The following is an 18173-nucleotide window of genomic DNA, read 5'->3' as shown; positions in this document are numbered from 1 at the left end:
AACATGCATCTAAACCTGATCACTGTAACACAGTACCTACAATATTGATGGGAACCCTGAGAATTACATTAATATTATTCCACTTAGGGCAGATATTCAAACGGAGCATGAAAGACAGTGGCCTGCCTAACATTAGGAAACATTAGGATGACATCATAGAAACCCATATCCAATTAGATTTGGCTAGATGATATTGACAGCAAGGGCAAAGAATTCCTTCTATTGTTGGAATGATATTGTGAGACAAAAGAATATGTCCCTCTTGCCAAGTGTCCCTGTCAATTTCATTACAGGGAGAATTGCCTTGAAAGATTTTTGTCCCAAGTGAAATTCAATATCATGTAAATTTTGCACAACCAATTAGGTAAAATGTCTTTGAGAACAGATTTGAAGCATGGTTCAGTGGATATTCCATATACACTGTGCACCAGTTAATTAATAAAATAAAGTGATGGGCAGAGAGGGGATGCAAAATGAGCAGAAAATGGGTCATTTGTCAACAACTGTAGGATTATAGCCTTATTTGTATTATATCGCCTGTTATATTAAATATCATGCAAGCGTTATATTTGGATGAAATAGATTCTTCACTGGATATTAACTTTAACTTTAGAATGAAGTGTCAATCTATACTGACAACTGTCTGGTTTTGCCAGAATGAAAATATTATTTTCAAGCATGCTGAAATGCTGCTCTTTATGAAGAAGCAATTTATTATTTGGTTTGTTATATTTGTCTCCTGAGGGACTTATCTTGAATTCTCCCTTTGTTTTATTCATACAACAGCAGTCCTATGAGATAGGCTGGGCTGAGGTAGGTTGGCTGAGGGAAATTAACCCAATTAATTTCCTGTTAGCGTCTATGTTGGACTTGAATCTGGGTGTACCAGAACCTAAACCTACCCCTTAATCACCATACCGCACAAGCTTTCATTGTGAAAGAGGACTTGAATCAAATGAAAGATTACTGATTAAGGCTAGTGCAGAAGTAGGTGAACTAGATGAGCTTCTCTTGCTGTGGGGCAAGGGGTTCCAAACAGCATATCTCTACTTCTGCAGAGACTCTGGAAAACAATTGGGATGGCAGATGCCACCTCAATACTCTGTTACTACACTTTGAGAACTCCTTTTGGTGCCAGTCTGCCATTAATTCTGGAGGCCAGTGGGAGGGGAGTATGCTTTGGTGAAATGAAAGTTCACCATTCCTTTCCAAGGTCAACTGCTTGAGAATGGAGAACAGCTGCATTCCTCAGCAGACCATTCTAAAAACACCTCTTTTAAATTTGATTGGAGACACGGGGACCAACTATGGGCGGCACCTTCAGGAAGGAAAAGTTTCACTTGGGATTTCGGTACACACATTTCAGCTCTGGCTTTGCACTACTGTATTTCACTTGGCTTCTAGTAAACTATACCTTTCTCAACCCAAGAAAAATGTTATACCACCATTGTTGTGTGTTGTTCTTGTTCTTTGTGTTGTACAATTGTTTTAAGTTGCTTTGTCCCAATTTCAAATATACTACAATAATTACAACTATACAAAGAATGAATAATAATACCTACTGTTGAATACCAATAGTAAATTGGTGCTGTTAGTGTAAAACATTCTTTATTACTACTATTGTGAGTCCAAAGAGTCTATTTTGCATCAATAGCAATCTCTAAAACTCAGTGCCTTTTTATTGTTACAAGCATTTCTGTGCATATACTTTTTTCATTCTAATAGTTTGCTTCTATTTATCACTCATGGTCCTTTCCCCTTTATCGTTCTACTAAACATAATTTTCATACTTAGCCACAGTATTGCCAAAACAAAGAAAGGCGTGCTATGTGATATCATGAGATAAACTGTCTGTTCATGTTTACTTCATGATGTGGCACATAAGAGGCAGAATTTAGGTTGCCTGTCTGCCTCCTCTGAATGTACTTGACATGCTTTTAGAAAATCCCCATGGGATTTTAAGGGGGTGTAGAGTTGAAATCAACTTGTTGCCACATAGTAAAAATCAATCATCTTAGCACCTCACGTCCACCTTTCTGCATGTTGTTGAAAATGGTTTCCTTCTAAGAGTACATTCGGGATTTTAATAAGTTATTTGGTTGGGCATGTGGAGGTATTATTCCTTCCTTTACTGGTAATAATCTTTAGTCTCTTTAAGTGTAATCTTCATTCCTTCTAAATCCTTCTGATTCCCTCCAGCGTCAAATCATCTAAGATGCATACTAATGTTTTTTTTAAACACAATTTGAAACAAAAGTAATCTCCTATGGAAATGATTCTTACAATTAATTCCAAAATCTTATTTCAAATCCAACTGGATCCTTAGTCCATTTGTAATTTTCCAAAATCCAAATTCCAAAAAATCTCAAAGTCAATGTTCTAACCACCTTTTGCTGTTTATTTCAAAAGAATTTTAAGTCTTTAAAGATATATTTGAGACGTCTTTGGCTAAGGTTTGAAGAAAACTCACCCAATGCTATAAATCTTGTCGATCCAAAGGTTCCTAATAGCTAAAAAGCAGCTAAGAAGGAATTGATTAGAAAAGAAAGAATGCAAACTCAGTGTCATGTCCCAGAGATGTAAACCTGCTGGAGACCATTGCTCCTCTCGTGAGCAACTTCCACTGCAGTCTTTAATTTGCCACTTCTTCCTCACACCAATATAGATGTCCCTTATTCATTGAGATGGGATATACTGTAGGAAAATCATTTCTTTATAATTTAAGAAAAAGTGACAAGTTAAACTTGTATGTACTTGTTATAATGAAGGGACAAGTCATCTCTCTCTCTCTCTTTCTCTCTCTGTATGTATATATGTGTGTGTGTGTATTTGTGTGTCTTTTTCTTTAATATATTCTTATTTCTCTTCTCTCTTCTCTTTTTTCTTCACTTTTTCTTTTTTCTTTTCTTTTCTCTAGTTTGTATTCATTTTTTTATTTTTTTAATTGTAATTTAAATTATACATAGAAATATAATTTATGTGTATGTATGTGTTAGCGTATATGTATTAAACCATGACAAGTTATGATTGAGTTGGGAAGTACAAGCAAAGTGAAAATAAACAAATGATTAAAGTGTGCAAATTCAGAGGTGTCATTGATCGACTGTTTTCTGATTAATTTCTTGTCCATGAATTGTGGTGGAGAGTGAAGACATGTTATAGTGTAATGATTATTTAATTGTGGATTTTTTGGGGGGAAATATGACAAAAATGCATAATCAAATACTTGCCAGAAATCTGCAGCTGAGACAACTGCAAAATGAAATATTCAAGACAGATAAGCAACTTGACAACTTCCCTGGTATTTTTGCATTACTAATATATTATCTGCCTCTGAAATTATGTAGTAAGAGGAAGCTGCCAAGAAAACAAATAGTAACAGCCACTGTTAATAAGAAAGGAATAAGAAGGACTTTTATAGAATTTGTTGCCAAGTCTTATTTTTAAAGTACTATTAGCATTAGGAACCACAATATAACTGGTTAATTTTTCATGTATGTGTTTTGAAGGATAACTGTTAAATTGAAAAACTTTTTACTTGAAACAATATTTTAAATCATTTGAGTGCATCCTCTAAATGTATTGTTAGTTAATTCGGTAATCAGTAAATTCTCAAGTGAATTACATAGTACTATGTATGTCTCTGGGGTAACCCTGTTTAGTTGGACAAATATGGCTTTCGCGGTTTCTCAGAAAAATCTGTTCTTTGATTTGAAAAGTGAGAAATGCCTGTTGAGTTCTTTCAAGTGTAGATTTGCCACTTTGTGAAACCAAATAGCCCATCCTGGATTAAAAAGATGAAACCAAAAGCAGTGTTTAATAATGCAATTAAACCAATACAGTTATAAAAATTAAAATGAGTACCAATGAAAAATAATCTCAAAAGCCTTTTATCTGAATACAGGACACTGTAAATCAAAAAGTGTTGCTTCATATCTGAGATAAAAATTGGAGATTTAAAGAGGCACTTTTTCTTCTGTTATTTAATCACAAATAATAAAAAGAGGCACTTAAGTGCATGCACAGCATTTTCAATCCCAACAATATAGCTTTTCTTCTCTTTTTTCCTTCTCTTTTCTGAGTTTGTTATGGCTCATTCCATCTGCCTTTGATCTCCTCTTTCCTTCCTTCCTCCCTCCCTCCTTCATTTTTTAAATGTTTTATTAAATGGCTGAACCACTGGGAAAACCATTTAGTCCAATAGGCTTTAGGGGTTTGGAGACTTATTTAGTGAGTGGAAGATCAAAATGTGTCATGCAAGTGGTAGACAGAATCTGATTTTGCAAAGTGGTGGCAGATGGGATCAATCCTTCCTCAGAAATAGCCCTGTCTAAGGCAGGATTGCACTGTGAAACTACCAAAGGAAGGGAGTAGTTCGTCATCACAGCTGAACTCCCACGAAAGCTTCAGTTCTGTTAAGGATTCTTATTACTCACTTCTTCCCTTAATTTCAAAGCACATTAAAATGGTTCATCACTTCAGCTCTTCTTTCCTATTATTCCCAAAGGGCAGGTTCTTTGCCAGTTGGCATGTGGTTCTCTTAAGCCCAGGAGATTTAAGAAACAAGCTCTCTTTCCCTTCTCCGGTTTGGGCAGAAAAGTCACATCTGGAAGATAATTGTTTGTTCCTTTCTATTCATTTTAGCAATCATATAATATGGTATTTTTACCTCTCTAACGTTTGATCTGGCGCATAGTAAAAAAATATCCGGGCTCTGACTCAACAACAAATATGCAATAAAGGACACATGGCCCAGGAATAGTATTTAATATAACTTTGGGATTATAATGAACAAAAGGTAAACACAAGTGAGCAGTATAAAGAAGATTATGTAGTTTTAGGTTTCACTCAAGGTTTCAGTCAAAGAATCATAGTTCTGTGTTTGTTAGTTTGCTCAGTTTTGACATTGTCTGACTCCAGAGTGACTTTGCTGAGTTATAATTATATAAAAGAAATGTAAAAGAAAGCAGCAATTATCACAGAAAGGAAATAGTTAACTGGAAGATATGCCTAGAAAACCCAAAGGTGCTCCATCCCCATCCTGGTTTAGGAGAACAAGCAGATTAGGAAGTTTGCAGAAGTCATAAAGATGGGAACAGAAATGGATCTATTGGAGGATATCATTCCACAGGATAAGAACCATCACCAAGAAGCCCCACTTCCTGGGTTCCACAAAGTGAGACCGCTTATCTGAAAGGACCTGGAGCCTGCCTACTCTGGTTGAAATCAGTGGAAACATATGGAGCCAGGCAGTCCCTCCAGTTGCCAAGCTCTATTCCATGAAGCATTTTATATGTGATAACCAGCATCCTGAATTGCACATGAAAGCCAATGCTTGCAAAGCAGCAGGGTACATGCAGAGATTGCAACATGCCCCATCACATTCCACACAGCTACATTCTGACCCTGCTTTATCTTCTGGGTAATCTCCTGAGTGGTCTTCATGGACAGCCCTTACAGTAGACTATCTCAAGGGTCTCCTGGTCCAGAAACAGGCTCAACCTCTGCAAAGGCATCTTAGTACACAGCTGCCACCTGTTCTTTGAGAAGGAGCTATGAATCCATCCCCTGATTGCACACTAGTTTTGCATATGGCAGTGCAATCCCATTAAACACTAAATATGGAATGTCTCTAGAATCAGGGGGAATCAAACTGACAAAGCCACTTGGTCTTATCAGAATTGAGTCTAACTCTGTTCCATCCAGATATACACAATATCCAAGCACTGGGTCAAGACGTCAGCAACATCTCTTGAGTGCCAAGTATATCCCAGTGCAGAAGTGTTTTTCGAAGGTTGCTCGGGGGTCGGTAACTTATCTAGGTAACTATTGATGTGTAATACTAAGCCATTGCTTAAGGTAATTTTTGCTGGTGTGAGATATCACTTGCAAAGCAGAACTGGGATATTCTATATGCAGCCATTATCAATCACTAATTGCTTAGTTTTTTAAAAAAAACTTAATTCATTTGACTTCTAAGAAGCATTGTACTAAAAATGTGAGGTTTTTATTGTAAATAAGACATCTTCCTATAAATTATTTATATTCATTTCAAAGAGTTCCTTGCAGGAGAATTGCATCAAAAATGAGTCTGTAATACATATGAGCATTCTTATTTGGCAAAATACTTATATCAGATTTTTTTTAATAAGTCAGTACTTGATAATTAGAAATTAGTGGTAAAAGTGAAAAAATGAGGATAAAAAGACAGTATACAATGTGTAGAAAGAGAAAAAATTCAGTTATAAAAATGTAGTCCAAAGGAGTTTTTAAAAACTCACAAAATACAGCTTTGGTATTTGGAAATTAAAAACGTTGTATAAAAGGGATAAGTGGGGAGCTTCCATCACATTGAATAGAATTAAAAATAAACATGATGAAATTGTGAAGTGAAGAAAAGCTTGAAGTATTTTGAAGTATTTTGTGTGAAAATGTTACTGAAATGTCAAAGGGTGGAACTGAAATGAATTTTATAAACGTTAGTAACCAAGAAAAAAATGATGAAAAAAATCATAAGAGCTGGGAAATGTTAAAAAAATGGAAACACTACAGTGCAGATGACATAACTGGAAAGATGTGAACACTTGGGTGTGTTTTTCTCCTAAATTTGCTCTGCCACTTGTTTTTATCTACATGTGAAGACTGCATTGCTGCTTGTTGATTGGTAGAGGGTTGTTGTAGGAAAATATGTAATAAATGAATTTATAAGAATTAGTATGCTAAGCATGCCTCACAGGTATTTGGTAGAATTCTGAAAATGAAAATAAACAGGAGACCAAGCAGGGAATGAATAGAGTAGAGTTTTGCTCTTCAATAAATCATTGACTATTAGATTCTTGATAGAGAGAATGCATATTATAAAATGAATAGACCAGAATTATCAAACATTTTGCAAAATAGTTTTTTGACATGAGTAGGATATAGAATGGCAGACTGAGTCTTATATTAATGACATAAATCACTAGACAAGTAAACTAGAAATTAGCCACATTGTCTTGTAATGTCCAGAGACTGAGATAATGTCAAAAGAATAATTGTTTTCATTTATCATTTAATTACTTTAATCCTTTTTTTTGAAAATTAAGAAAAGGGTCTAAGAGTCTCTTAAGACTTATGAAGGCACTTGTTTTCCCATGACTTCTCTCTGTATTGTTATTGCATTTTCTTTACAGAGGACTTGCTGTGAAGAATATTTCTAAAGTACTATTACTGCAGGATACATGGGGCTTTATGAGTGGTCAGGCACCAATTCTAGATGATGGCAGTGATCCCTAAATGCTGAAGACCAGAATATAGATAGGCTGTTGCCTTCTCCTGTATCCCCTGATTGTATATTGAGAGTATCTTTAAAGATGTTTTCCGAAGTACCAAATCCAGGAAGAAGGCCTGTCCATGGCTGCATCTGATGCTGAAAATTGCTGGTTCATCATGCTTATTTTAACATTCCAAATATTTTTATAGGGGCTGGTTTATGTGTTTGAATGTGTTTTCCTGCTATCTTGAATTCATATGTTTGCATACCATTAAGGGTGAATGGCCTATAACTTTGAAGAGGATAAAGGGAATATAAAACTTTTGATTTAATAATCTGCTCTAGATTGGTGGCTATATTTTCTACTGCATGGAAACTGGTTTGGCAGATAGATTCAGTAGGACAAAACATACACTCTCATCTAAATGTATACTTAGTGTCATGTTTATCAATGTCATGTTTATCTCTAAAATATATACATTGAGACTGCTCATCTTTGGGAGTATCTTTCATTTAAATCACAAATCTCTTTCAGATGGGTAAAAATTGGGGACCTCTCACTGAGATTGGCTTAGATTGGTAGGAGAGGATGAAAAGAAATGTATGTATGTAAGCTTTTCCTGGATATTGGAACCACCAATAGAGTTCCCAGAAGTCAGGGAAAAGTGAAATATATATCTTCAGAACTTTTGCACATCTCTTATAGGATGCTACTTTGATCATTAGTGGAAGCGAAACAGAAAGGCTGAACTACCAGCAGCTTGAGTTATACTGTATTTCTCAATTTGACTTGTAATTGAGAGCGTTGCAGAATCCTAAGTATGTTTACCTGGAAATAAGCTCCTAAGTCATGCATCTGATCAAACATATCCAGCCTATCCAACCCATTCTCCCCCTCCCCCACAAAATAAACACCTTTATATTGCAATTATTTTAGTGCTTTCATTTTCTAGAAGACTTTTAATTTGCCTCTGGCTGATAGAATTGAAAGTCAGTCCAGAAGACTAAACATTTTACAATAAATGTATTGATTACAAAAAATTTTCAATTACTTCTTGAAAGCAGGAAAAATCACATCATGACTTTAAGATAGCAGTATTCCTCCTTCAAATGACTTCACCTTCTACAATGCTTTCCTAAGCTGATAATTATTTATTTTTATTTTATTCATATGCTAGTCTTATATTTGATTTTTTGCCTTCAGAAGTTCTAAGTAATACACACAGTGCTCCCTTTTTCTATTTCCTGGCAAGGGTCATTAGAACTGGGTCTCCCAGTTCAAACATTGGGTCCAAACATTATACTACATTAACTTTGGCAGTTGAAATCTAACAAATTTGGAGAACTTAATTTGGATTAAGCTTGTTGTGAAACCTGTTGTAGAGCGGCGGTTACAGAGGGAGACGGAGCCAGGTTAGGCTAAAAGTCTTTATTCAAGAGAATAAAGGGTCGCCGCGGCTTCAGAGGCACTCTGACAGCCAGCTGGCGGCGACAGCTGATGCCGTTTGACAGCTCCCTTTTATAGCCGGCTGTCAAATGGCATCAGCCAATGGGAGCGATCGGCGCTCCCGCTCAGGCGGCGGACTGCTGGCAGGTTCTTAAGACATAACAAAACCGATGATGGTTACAATGCTTCCATGTCATTATTACATCCACTTTGCAGATTGAAAATTGTGAGTGACTGACAATAGCTTACTTCAAATAACTCAGTGTCATTACACATAGCCTTGATAGGATTTGCTCTGAAAACACCCAGAACAAAACTAATCTTCAGATGAACTACAGAATAATTGTTTTCTTTCTATTTGTAAATATTAATAATTGCTTTACAGCAAAGCAAGTTTTAAGCTCCATTGCAGTTACATATGGTTATATGTAACCATTTTTTCAAACTAGCTTTAAAGTAATATTTTGGAATCATTTTTTAAAATTTTATTTTAACATTTTTGTGTTGGAACAAAAGGTGGAATAGAAATACTTTAAATGAATAGTTTTGCTTTGTTTTTAAATGCAAGACCATTTATTCCAGTCTCCAAATTAAAAGTTACCTTAATTATATGCAGTTTAAATCTGAACTTTTTGTGAAAAGCAGTATAGTGATTTTTTTTCTGCTTTGTTTCACTTTGGAAAAGAAAGAGAATCTGAGAGCAATGCGGAAGAGAAACACTCTTAAAGCATCAAAATCTCTTTGTAATGCTCTAATATACTGTATATTTTCAGGCTTCTGCAACTGTTTTTCTTAGGACTGTTTGTTTACCAACCATTCAAAGTTACGATGGCAATGAAAAAAGTGACTTATAGCTGGTCCTTGCACTTGTGACTGTCTCAATGGCCCTATGGTCACACGGTCAAAATGTTGTTGCTTGGCACCTGGCAGGTATTTATCACAGCTGCAGCATCCTGGAGTCATGTGCTTAGCATTTACAACCTGCCCTGGAGGATTTCCACAAGCAAAGTCAATGGGGGAAACTAGATTTGCTTCACTTAGAAGTTCCAGTCTCAGTTCTGGTCATAAGTTGAGGGCTATCTAAAAATGATAATAATAGAGAAGAACTACATGTCATCACAGGTGAGATCAGGTGAGGATGCTGAATGACAAACCCTGAAGTCCAATTTTTCTCTCTCTCTCCTTAGCCACCAGAAAAAGAAGGTGGTCTACCTCGGCAGGTTGGTAACAAGACAGAATGTGGATTGCTTGGATTTGTGATGGATCTAAAGCGGGATTATCAGCCTGTTCGGAATCAAATGCCTGAAGAGAAACTCTACAAAGTTTACACATTTAACTCTGTGAGAAAGTCAATGAGCACTGTCATTAAAATGCCGGATGACAGCTTCCGAATGTATAGCAAAGGGGCTTCTGAAATTGTCCTAAAGAAGTATGTGCACGGTATTTGTTTTGAACCCTTTTTCATTAATTCTATGTGGAGGTGCTCCCAGTTGCTTTGTGAATATAAATATACTACTGCCACAGACAGTCTATCAGATAGATTTATGCTTAACGACGCTCCAAATCTCCATAAAAACAATGGGACATTCTTTTATATAAAATTTGTAATACATTTGTTCTTTTAGTGTATCATCATTTAAAGGACAGTCCTGAGTAAAATATATATCAAGTGTCACTGATATCTGTTTTTCTTTATTATAAGTACTTGCTTTGGCAGAATTCAAACTAATACATAAAGGAAGAAGGTTTTGACCTAGTCTGTTTGAAAAAACTTTATTTTGTTAATTGGAATTTCATCATTTATTATTTGAGGCAAGTATGATCCAAGTTGCCACTGCTATTTAAATTTTTTTTAAAAAAAAATTCTAAATGCCATAATCTAACTCGTTCCTCTCAATTGTTGAATCTCACTTCTTTGCAGTTGTGATCCAGTCATTTGTTTTCCTTTCTTTCCAGATGTTCTAAGATTCTTAATGCTGCAGGTGAGACTCGCATTTTTAGACCTCGTGATAGAGACGAGATGGTTAAGAAAGTGATTGAGCCCATGGCCTGTGATGGATTGAGAACCATCTGTGTTGCTTTTCGAGACTTTCCCGGTGATCCTGAACCAGAATGGGACACTGAAAATGATATTTTAACTGATCTTACCTGCATTTGCGTGGTTGGCATAGAAGATCCTGTACGACCAGAGGTAAAAATGCTCTAAAACAAAACAAAAAAAGCCCAAGAGGCTCAGAGGGTTTTTTTCTCTGTGGGTAGTAAAAAAAACAACAGGTCTTTTAAAAAAATGTTAACTTTTCAATATTTCCAAACATAATGCAATATAAAAACAACATGAATATGTGAACTCCTTTAGAATTCTCATTTGACTATAAGACTTGAACTATTTTGCTAATATTCATTTTATTTATTTAAGGTGCTGTTTCCCCCACTCTATTTAAGAAGACAGATATTATGCTAACCTGCATGTTTAGTGAATTTCCAGTTGATGAAAGGAAGATGGTAGAAACATTTGTTTCCTTGAGCTCCAGAAAAAAGATGGACAGGGTGTTGGAAATTAATTCTAGAGAGGAAAAGATTAGCAGATCTAGACCAGATTTTGAAGCAGAAGGGCTTTTTTCAAGAACAACAAAGATCAGAACAGTTAAAGCAGTAGACTTCTTGTGGTCCTAAACACAGAGAAAGAAGAGATATGTAGATGCTTCTGAACAGTGGCCATGAAAAGTACCCAGGATTGCAAGAAGAACCAGTCATTCCTCGACCACGGAAAGACTTGATTGCTCCCTTGAGGTGATGTGCAGCAAGCAGAATCTCACATAATTTTGGCATGTGATGTACAAAGTAGAACTAGAAAAGAAAGGCAATGAATAGATGCAATCAAAGAACTTATGAGAGCCTTTACAGGTTGAAATGTCAAGCTTTCATTTATAGAATGCCCCAGAATCAGAGGTGACTTTGTGAAACTTAACTAGTTAACTAGCATTGATTTCAACCATTCTCATTCATTTTGATAGAAAAGTCCTTTTACCATTCCATTTGAAAGGTTTGGGAGGGGTGAAGCAGCTTATGCAATGGCTGGGGGACTGTGTGACAGTCTTGCATTGTGTTATTCACTAATTTCTTCAGTAATGTGCAAGTAAAGATAATTCTTCAGGGAGGAATTCAGCAGCAGCCTCCCTCCCCTCTATTTCTAGACATAGTAAGGCAAGCTTCAAAACACCAGAATAAATGGTATAGTGATTCTGACTGAGAACTATAAATTTTCTTTGCAAGAGATAGAAATTTAACAGAACTGGAAGATGGATTTTACTTACTCATGGAGGACTGCTTTAACATTTATTTTGCTTTCACAATCATATTCTTTTGAAAAGAGTATTATAATTATAGTTTATTTGCTTTTATTTTATTTTTTAAAAACTGAGATTGCAACCATGACCTACTGATGTGGAGAGTTTTCAGCAGTTCACACATCTCTGATTTAGTCCACACTGAGATTCTCAGCATTTTAAGTATCGGCCACAGTACAGTAGAACAATTAGCTTAGAATGGCTCATGATTGCTTTATTGTGATAAAAGTAATACCTTAACAACGGACCAGCTTGTATTAAAGATAATTTGAGTGCTTTTTTCATGTGCAACTGTGTTATAAATCCTAGAAAAAAATTCAAAATATATATTGAAAAAAATGCATAAAATTTATCCTAAAGATTTCAACTTGAAGACATAAAGATTAGGAAAGCCATTCTTAATTCTTAAAATGTTACATCCTGTAGTAGCTATTTCCCCTGTGGTTGGAATTTGCATACTCAGACAATCCAGTTTGCATTTGTGTTAGAAAGTTGTAATGCAGTTAATATCAAATCAGTTCAAATTTATTGTTTTTAGTATTTATTTGATTGGTCAATTGCTTACAAGATACAGGTATAAGAATAAACGTAGTTTTGAATACATGAGATAGATACTTATAAGAAAAATAAAAAGAAACAATAGGACAGGGACAGTAGGCATGATTGATGAGCTTATGCACACCACCTACAGCCCTTTTAGGAAGGGGATGAGGTCAATAGTAGACAGTCTAAGGTTAAAGTTTTTGGGGTTTGGGGAAGAAACCACAGAGTCAGGTAGAGTATTCCAAACATTGACCACTCTGTCACTGAAGTGGTATTTTCTGCAGTCAAGTTTGGTTTGGTTAACCTTGAGTTTGTATCTATTGTGTGCTCTTGTATTGTTATGATTGAAGCTAAAGTATTCATTTGCAGGTAGGACATTGCAATGTATGATTTTATACACTATATTTAGATTGGACCGGAGGTGGCATAGTTCTAGTTTTCTAGGTCTAGAGTTTCAAGTCTGGTGGTATAGGTATTCTGCAATGAGTAGTGGAGTGGAGAACTCTTCTTGTGAAATATTTCTGGACTTTTTCAATTATGTTAATATCAGATACATGATATGGGTTCCAGACTGATGAGCTGTATTCAAGTATAGGTCTAGCAAAAGTTTTGTATGCTCTCGTTAGTAGTGTGATATTACCAGAGAAGAAGCTACGTAGGATTAGATTAATAACTCTTAATGCCTTTTTGGCTATGTAGTTACAGTGGGCTCTAGCACTTAGATCATTAGAGATGAGTACTCCAAGGTCCTTGACAAAGTTTGGATCCTCCACAAGATCTTGATTATTTAGCTTGTATTTCATTTTCTGATTTATTTTTTTTTGCCAATATGTAAGACAAAGCATTTATTTGTTGAGATTTGAAGTTGCCATTTGATTGACCATTCTGATACATAGTCAAGGTCTTTTTGGAGGATAGTATTGTCTGTGGTGTTGAATAGCTTTACATCATCAGCGAAGAGAACGCAGTTGCTCTTTTTTTAAAAATAAGTTTTATTTAAGTTTTCACAAAACATACAAATACAAATAAAATATCTTTTTTTGAGAACAGTGTGGCCCCGGGTTATCACTTCTCCATACAGACATAAACTCAATACATATTTATCTTATACATTCTAATCCATATCTTATAACTATTTTCGCTATTTTTTCAATAGCTTTTCCCTTTCTTTAGTTCCTATAGCCTTATTTTAAATTATCTCATTCCTTTCTTAATTCAATTACATATCTATTTCTAATTTTTAAAATCTTTCTAATCAATGTTTTTATACTTTCATCTGTCCTGTTTACAATTGCATATGATCTTTTCTCATAAAACAAATTTTCCCCTGTAATTACTAGACTGGAGTGTAACACCTTTGTATCTTTTTTCAAATCATTTAAAAAATTAAGTTACATCTTTACAGTTATAACATTCATTTTCTAACCTCTATTTTATAACACATACCTATTTTCAATCGAATTCTGCTTGGTACATTCCCTTAAAATACACACTAAATTCTTAAAAGAAAAAAGTATATATGTATATATATATATGGCCTTCAGCTTTGTTCGGGTATTTTCCCACGTCATTATAGTTGTGCTTTTAAAGTTGTAGCAACGTTTCAGCAGAATCTCATCTGCCATCATCAGGCTTCTGTATTGTGTCCGTCTGTGAGTCAGACTTTTACAGTGGTTTCAGATTTAAATTTGGGGCAGCCTATTGCTGTGCCAGAATGGTTTTTCTTCATCCTGATTGGTTGGGAGTCTTGGTCTGTGTTTATTGGTCTCGGAGTTTGCTGTGTTCTGCTTGATTGGTGTCTCTAATATCTTCTGTCTGTTTTTGGCTCTTTTTGTATCTTGATTGGCTGGCAGCATTGTGTTACTTTATTGGAGGTCTTTAGTGCAGCTTGGCCGGGTAAATGGACGGCTATCATTAGTTAGGAAGCTGGGTTTCATCTGGGTGCCTGGTTGGGATGTGTTTGAGCTGGAGGTATCAGGGGGATCTGTTTGTGCCCAGGTGTTTGCCTGGCTTGTGGTGTGGAGATTTTTTTGTTTGTGAGTGCAGGATTCCAAATGATTGACAGCCTGGTGGAATCATCTCTTCTGTTCATGTTTTCTGGTCTTTTTCAATCTCTATGGCTTCTCTGATGATTCTGTGGCTGGAATTTTCTATAGTGGCTAGGGTTTTGGTGCCATTGAAGTTGATGCTATGACCTGTGGCTTCCATGTGTTGGACTAGTGAGGAAGTGTGTTCCAGCTGTGTATATCTGTGTATATATGTATAACAATAGTAAATGGAATAATTATTCTATTCAAGTACAGCTCTGCCATTAATATTAATAGCAATCTTTTACATTTCTATTTCTTTTAACAAACATTACCTAGTAATATCAGTTGTCTTTCACTTTAATCATCTATATTCCATATTTTACTTATTACTGTGTTTAAATAAAAAACCCAAACAATAGTTATTAACAGTAAATAAAGTTATTATTCTTATTCAAATTCATCTTGTCAACTGATAACAATCTTCCATGTTCCTTTTCAGGTTTTTTTAAATGTTCTTTTTAAATCATTGAGAGCCTTATTCTCTTTACAAACAAATATTCCATTACACATCAATATAAATTTTTTCTATCACTTTAATCACCTAACATATTGTCTAACCCTTTTCTATTTTTAATATAACAATGCTATCCCATGCACCCTTGCAGAATCCTCTCCTTAAATTTTAACCATTGTCTCTGTGTCTTTTAAATAGGTTTATACCTTTAATTCTTGTACATTTTTCCTGTACCTCTATATCTTGTTTCTGTCTTTTGTAGGTTCTTTTCCTTTCCCTCTTCCCTCTCTTCTTCTCCCTCCCCTTTTTATTCCCTTTTCTATCTGATTCTCCCTTCTGTGATCCTCCCTTCTGCTTCTTCCTGATATTAACATTGCTTTTCAAATTACTCTTTTTGTTGTTGTTGTTGCTTCAGTGCTTAAGTTTTTAACTCCCTTCCCCCCCTTCCCCTTTTTTACCCCACTTAAAATTGCTTGGTCATTAAAGATGGCTTCTTCGTTGTCCTGCCCTTCTTGTTCTTCCAGCGTTTCTTGTTGTTTTTCATAGTTCAAGATTTCCATTTCTAAAAATTGAAATACGAAGCCAAAAAATCCTCTTCCATCTTGTGCTTCTTGTTAAAATTCCACTATCAATTCTTTTTTAAGTTCCAGGTGGTCTCTTCCATTTTCCAGATTCTACCCTCTTTTTTCCTTTTTCCCTCCACTGCTTTCTTTCTTTTTTTAAAGAAAGTTTTTAAATTATCTAAGAATATCCCTTTGACATTTTATTTTCAGCTAGAAATAACCTATTAATTCAGGTTCCAGGTACCTTAAACAGATGTTCTCCATTCAACCCGGTCAGTCAAACTTTCTCCTTTAAACTTCCTCCTGCCCAATCTTGTCCTGTTGGGTTCTTCTTTGAGGTGGCCATTTCTGACCACCGCTGCAACTGCCTTTGGGAAAGGGAGTAATGGCCAGCCGAGGAGGAGAGATGCGGCTCTCCTCAACCCCGCTGATGGCTCCACCTTCTTCACCACCTCTATGGGGTGGCTTAAGCCCTGAATCCAGGTGGCTTGGGGCGCTCCAGCGGCAAGCACGGATCAAAACCGCGGACAATTGCAACTTCAGTCCGTCGCTGAAAAAGCCCAAACCGGAAGTTGCAGTTGCTCTTAATATGACCACAGAGGTCATTTATGTAGAGTATGAAGAGAGTTGGTCCTAAAACACTGCCTTGGGGGACACCATTGTTGACAGGTACAGAATTTGATAGGACGCTCCCAATTTTGACCATGTGTTGTCTGTTTGACAGGAATGCTTCTATCCAGTTATGTAGGTGTCCAGAGATACCATAAGATTTTAGTTTTAGTAGTAGTTTTTCGTGTACCACTGAATCAAAGGCTTTACAGAAGTCTATGTAGATTGCGTCTATTGCTTTGCCCTGATCGAGTTATATAGTCCATATGTTTTTGCAGTGTAAGAGTTGCAGATTACAGGATAGTTCTTTTCTGAAACCAAATTGTTTATTAGAGAGTAGGTTGTTTGTCTCTAAGTGTAGGATAATGGATTGATTAATAATTGATTCCATGACTTTACAGGTGACGCAGCATAAAGAGATTGGTTTGTAATTTTCAACTAGGCTGGGGTCTCCCTTTTTGAAGATGGGGATGACCGTGGCTTGTGGCCATAGTTTTGGCAAGGAGCTAGTACTGAAAGATTTTTAAAAGATTATGCTTAGAGGTTCTGCTATGGCAGTGGATAGCTTTTTTAAGAAGTAGGCACATATTCCGTCCTGTCCAATAGATAGAGATGGTTTTAGATTGTGCAGTACTTTTTCAACAATGTCTTCTGTAAAATCGATATGTATTAGATCATTGTAGTTGTCTGTGGTTCGACTAGGAAGTAATGGGCTTGATTCATTGCTGTTTACAAATACTGAGCCAAAAAATGTGTTAAAGAGGTTTGCTTTGATGGTGTCGTCGTTGCAGTCTTTACCATTAGGTCCTTTCAGGGGTGGGATGGACCTTGAGTCTTTTAGTTTGTTGTTTACAAAATTGTACAAAGCACGGGTGGAATTTGTGCGTAGAAGGTTTTCCTCTTGTTTAATGTGATAATTAGTGCATTCAGTTTTTATCTGGTGGCATAGATTTTTGTATCGGCTTTTGAAGTTGGCAACGTGACCAGATTTGTTTTTTTCACCAAACTGATCTCTTTTTGGATTGAAGCTTCCTTATTATTATGGGTAATCTGTTTTTCCTGGTTTTGGGAGTTGTTGTTGGTACATATAGTTTGATGGCTCTTTTGATTTCTAGCAAGAATATGTTGTCATGGTCTTCAACAGTATTGTATCCAGTGAATAGAAATTGCCAATCAAGGGAAGAGAGATCGTTGATTATAAGATCATAGTTGCCTTTTTTGAATTTGTTCTGCAAATTTGTTCAAAGATCCATTTATTTATTTTATATTTTTCACATTTTATTAATTTGTGGGTTTACCATAGATTGTAATATCTATATTGCTCTCTTTCTTATGAACTAATCAGTAGTTATAACTGAATTAAGAGACATACTTTGTTATTAGTACTTCTACCAACAGCTGGATGCCTGGAGGGAAAGGAAGGCAACCATGTAGTGAAAGAAAAAGCAATTATAGTCATTACATAGTAATAATGGGAAGCTCTGAATGTGGATATAAAATAAATAAAGATAAAACAGATTTTACTGATTGCCCCGTGGCTGATGGAGGAATTGCTCAATTCAATAGACAGTAGAAAAATTGAGATAATTAATCTACAAAGTAGAGGAACAGTTCCTAAGTCCTCCCTCCCCCAGATTGCTTTCTAAACAAATTATAAAATTCAAGTCATATCCTAGTTGTAAGCACAGGATAGTGTGGCCTCATTTCTCTGTTGGACTCATTGAGATAAGGTTGGGAGGTTGTTCCTGGGCCTCAGGTGCTCTCTGAACTACTTTTTGTGTGTTGCTCTTCTCACTACCTGGATGACCTTGCTCGATCTCAGAAAGTTAAGAAGGCCTATTTAAGACTTGAATGGAAAGCCACCAGAT

The 18173-nt window shown here is 35.8% G+C and overlaps 1 protein-coding gene across 7 annotated transcripts in view; it reads left to right on the top strand.

The window, feature by feature from the left end:
- ATP2B2 (ATPase plasma membrane Ca2+ transporting 2) overlaps window positions 1-18173 on the top strand; it is a 401784-nt gene that overhangs the window by 342644 nt on the left and 40967 nt on the right. For all 7 annotated transcript variants that reach the window (XM_087954872.1, XM_087954870.1, XM_087954869.1 and 4 more), the window contains 2 exons: window positions 9887-10128; window positions 10656-10890. In XM_087954872.1, the coding sequence (XP_087810998.1) occupies window positions 9887-10128; window positions 10656-10890 (477 nt within the window). The remainder of the gene's footprint in view (window positions 1-9886; window positions 10129-10655; window positions 10891-18173) is intronic.

This window comes from Notechis scutatus, chromosome 2 (genome assembly GCF_049901735.1).
Source record: "Notechis scutatus isolate UNSWTSFEM ecotype Mainland chromosome 2, rNotScu1.2, whole genome shotgun sequence".
NCBI lineage: Eukaryota > Metazoa > Chordata > Lepidosauria > Squamata > Elapidae > Notechis > Notechis scutatus.
This window is presented reverse-complemented; position numbering and strand designations above follow the sequence as displayed.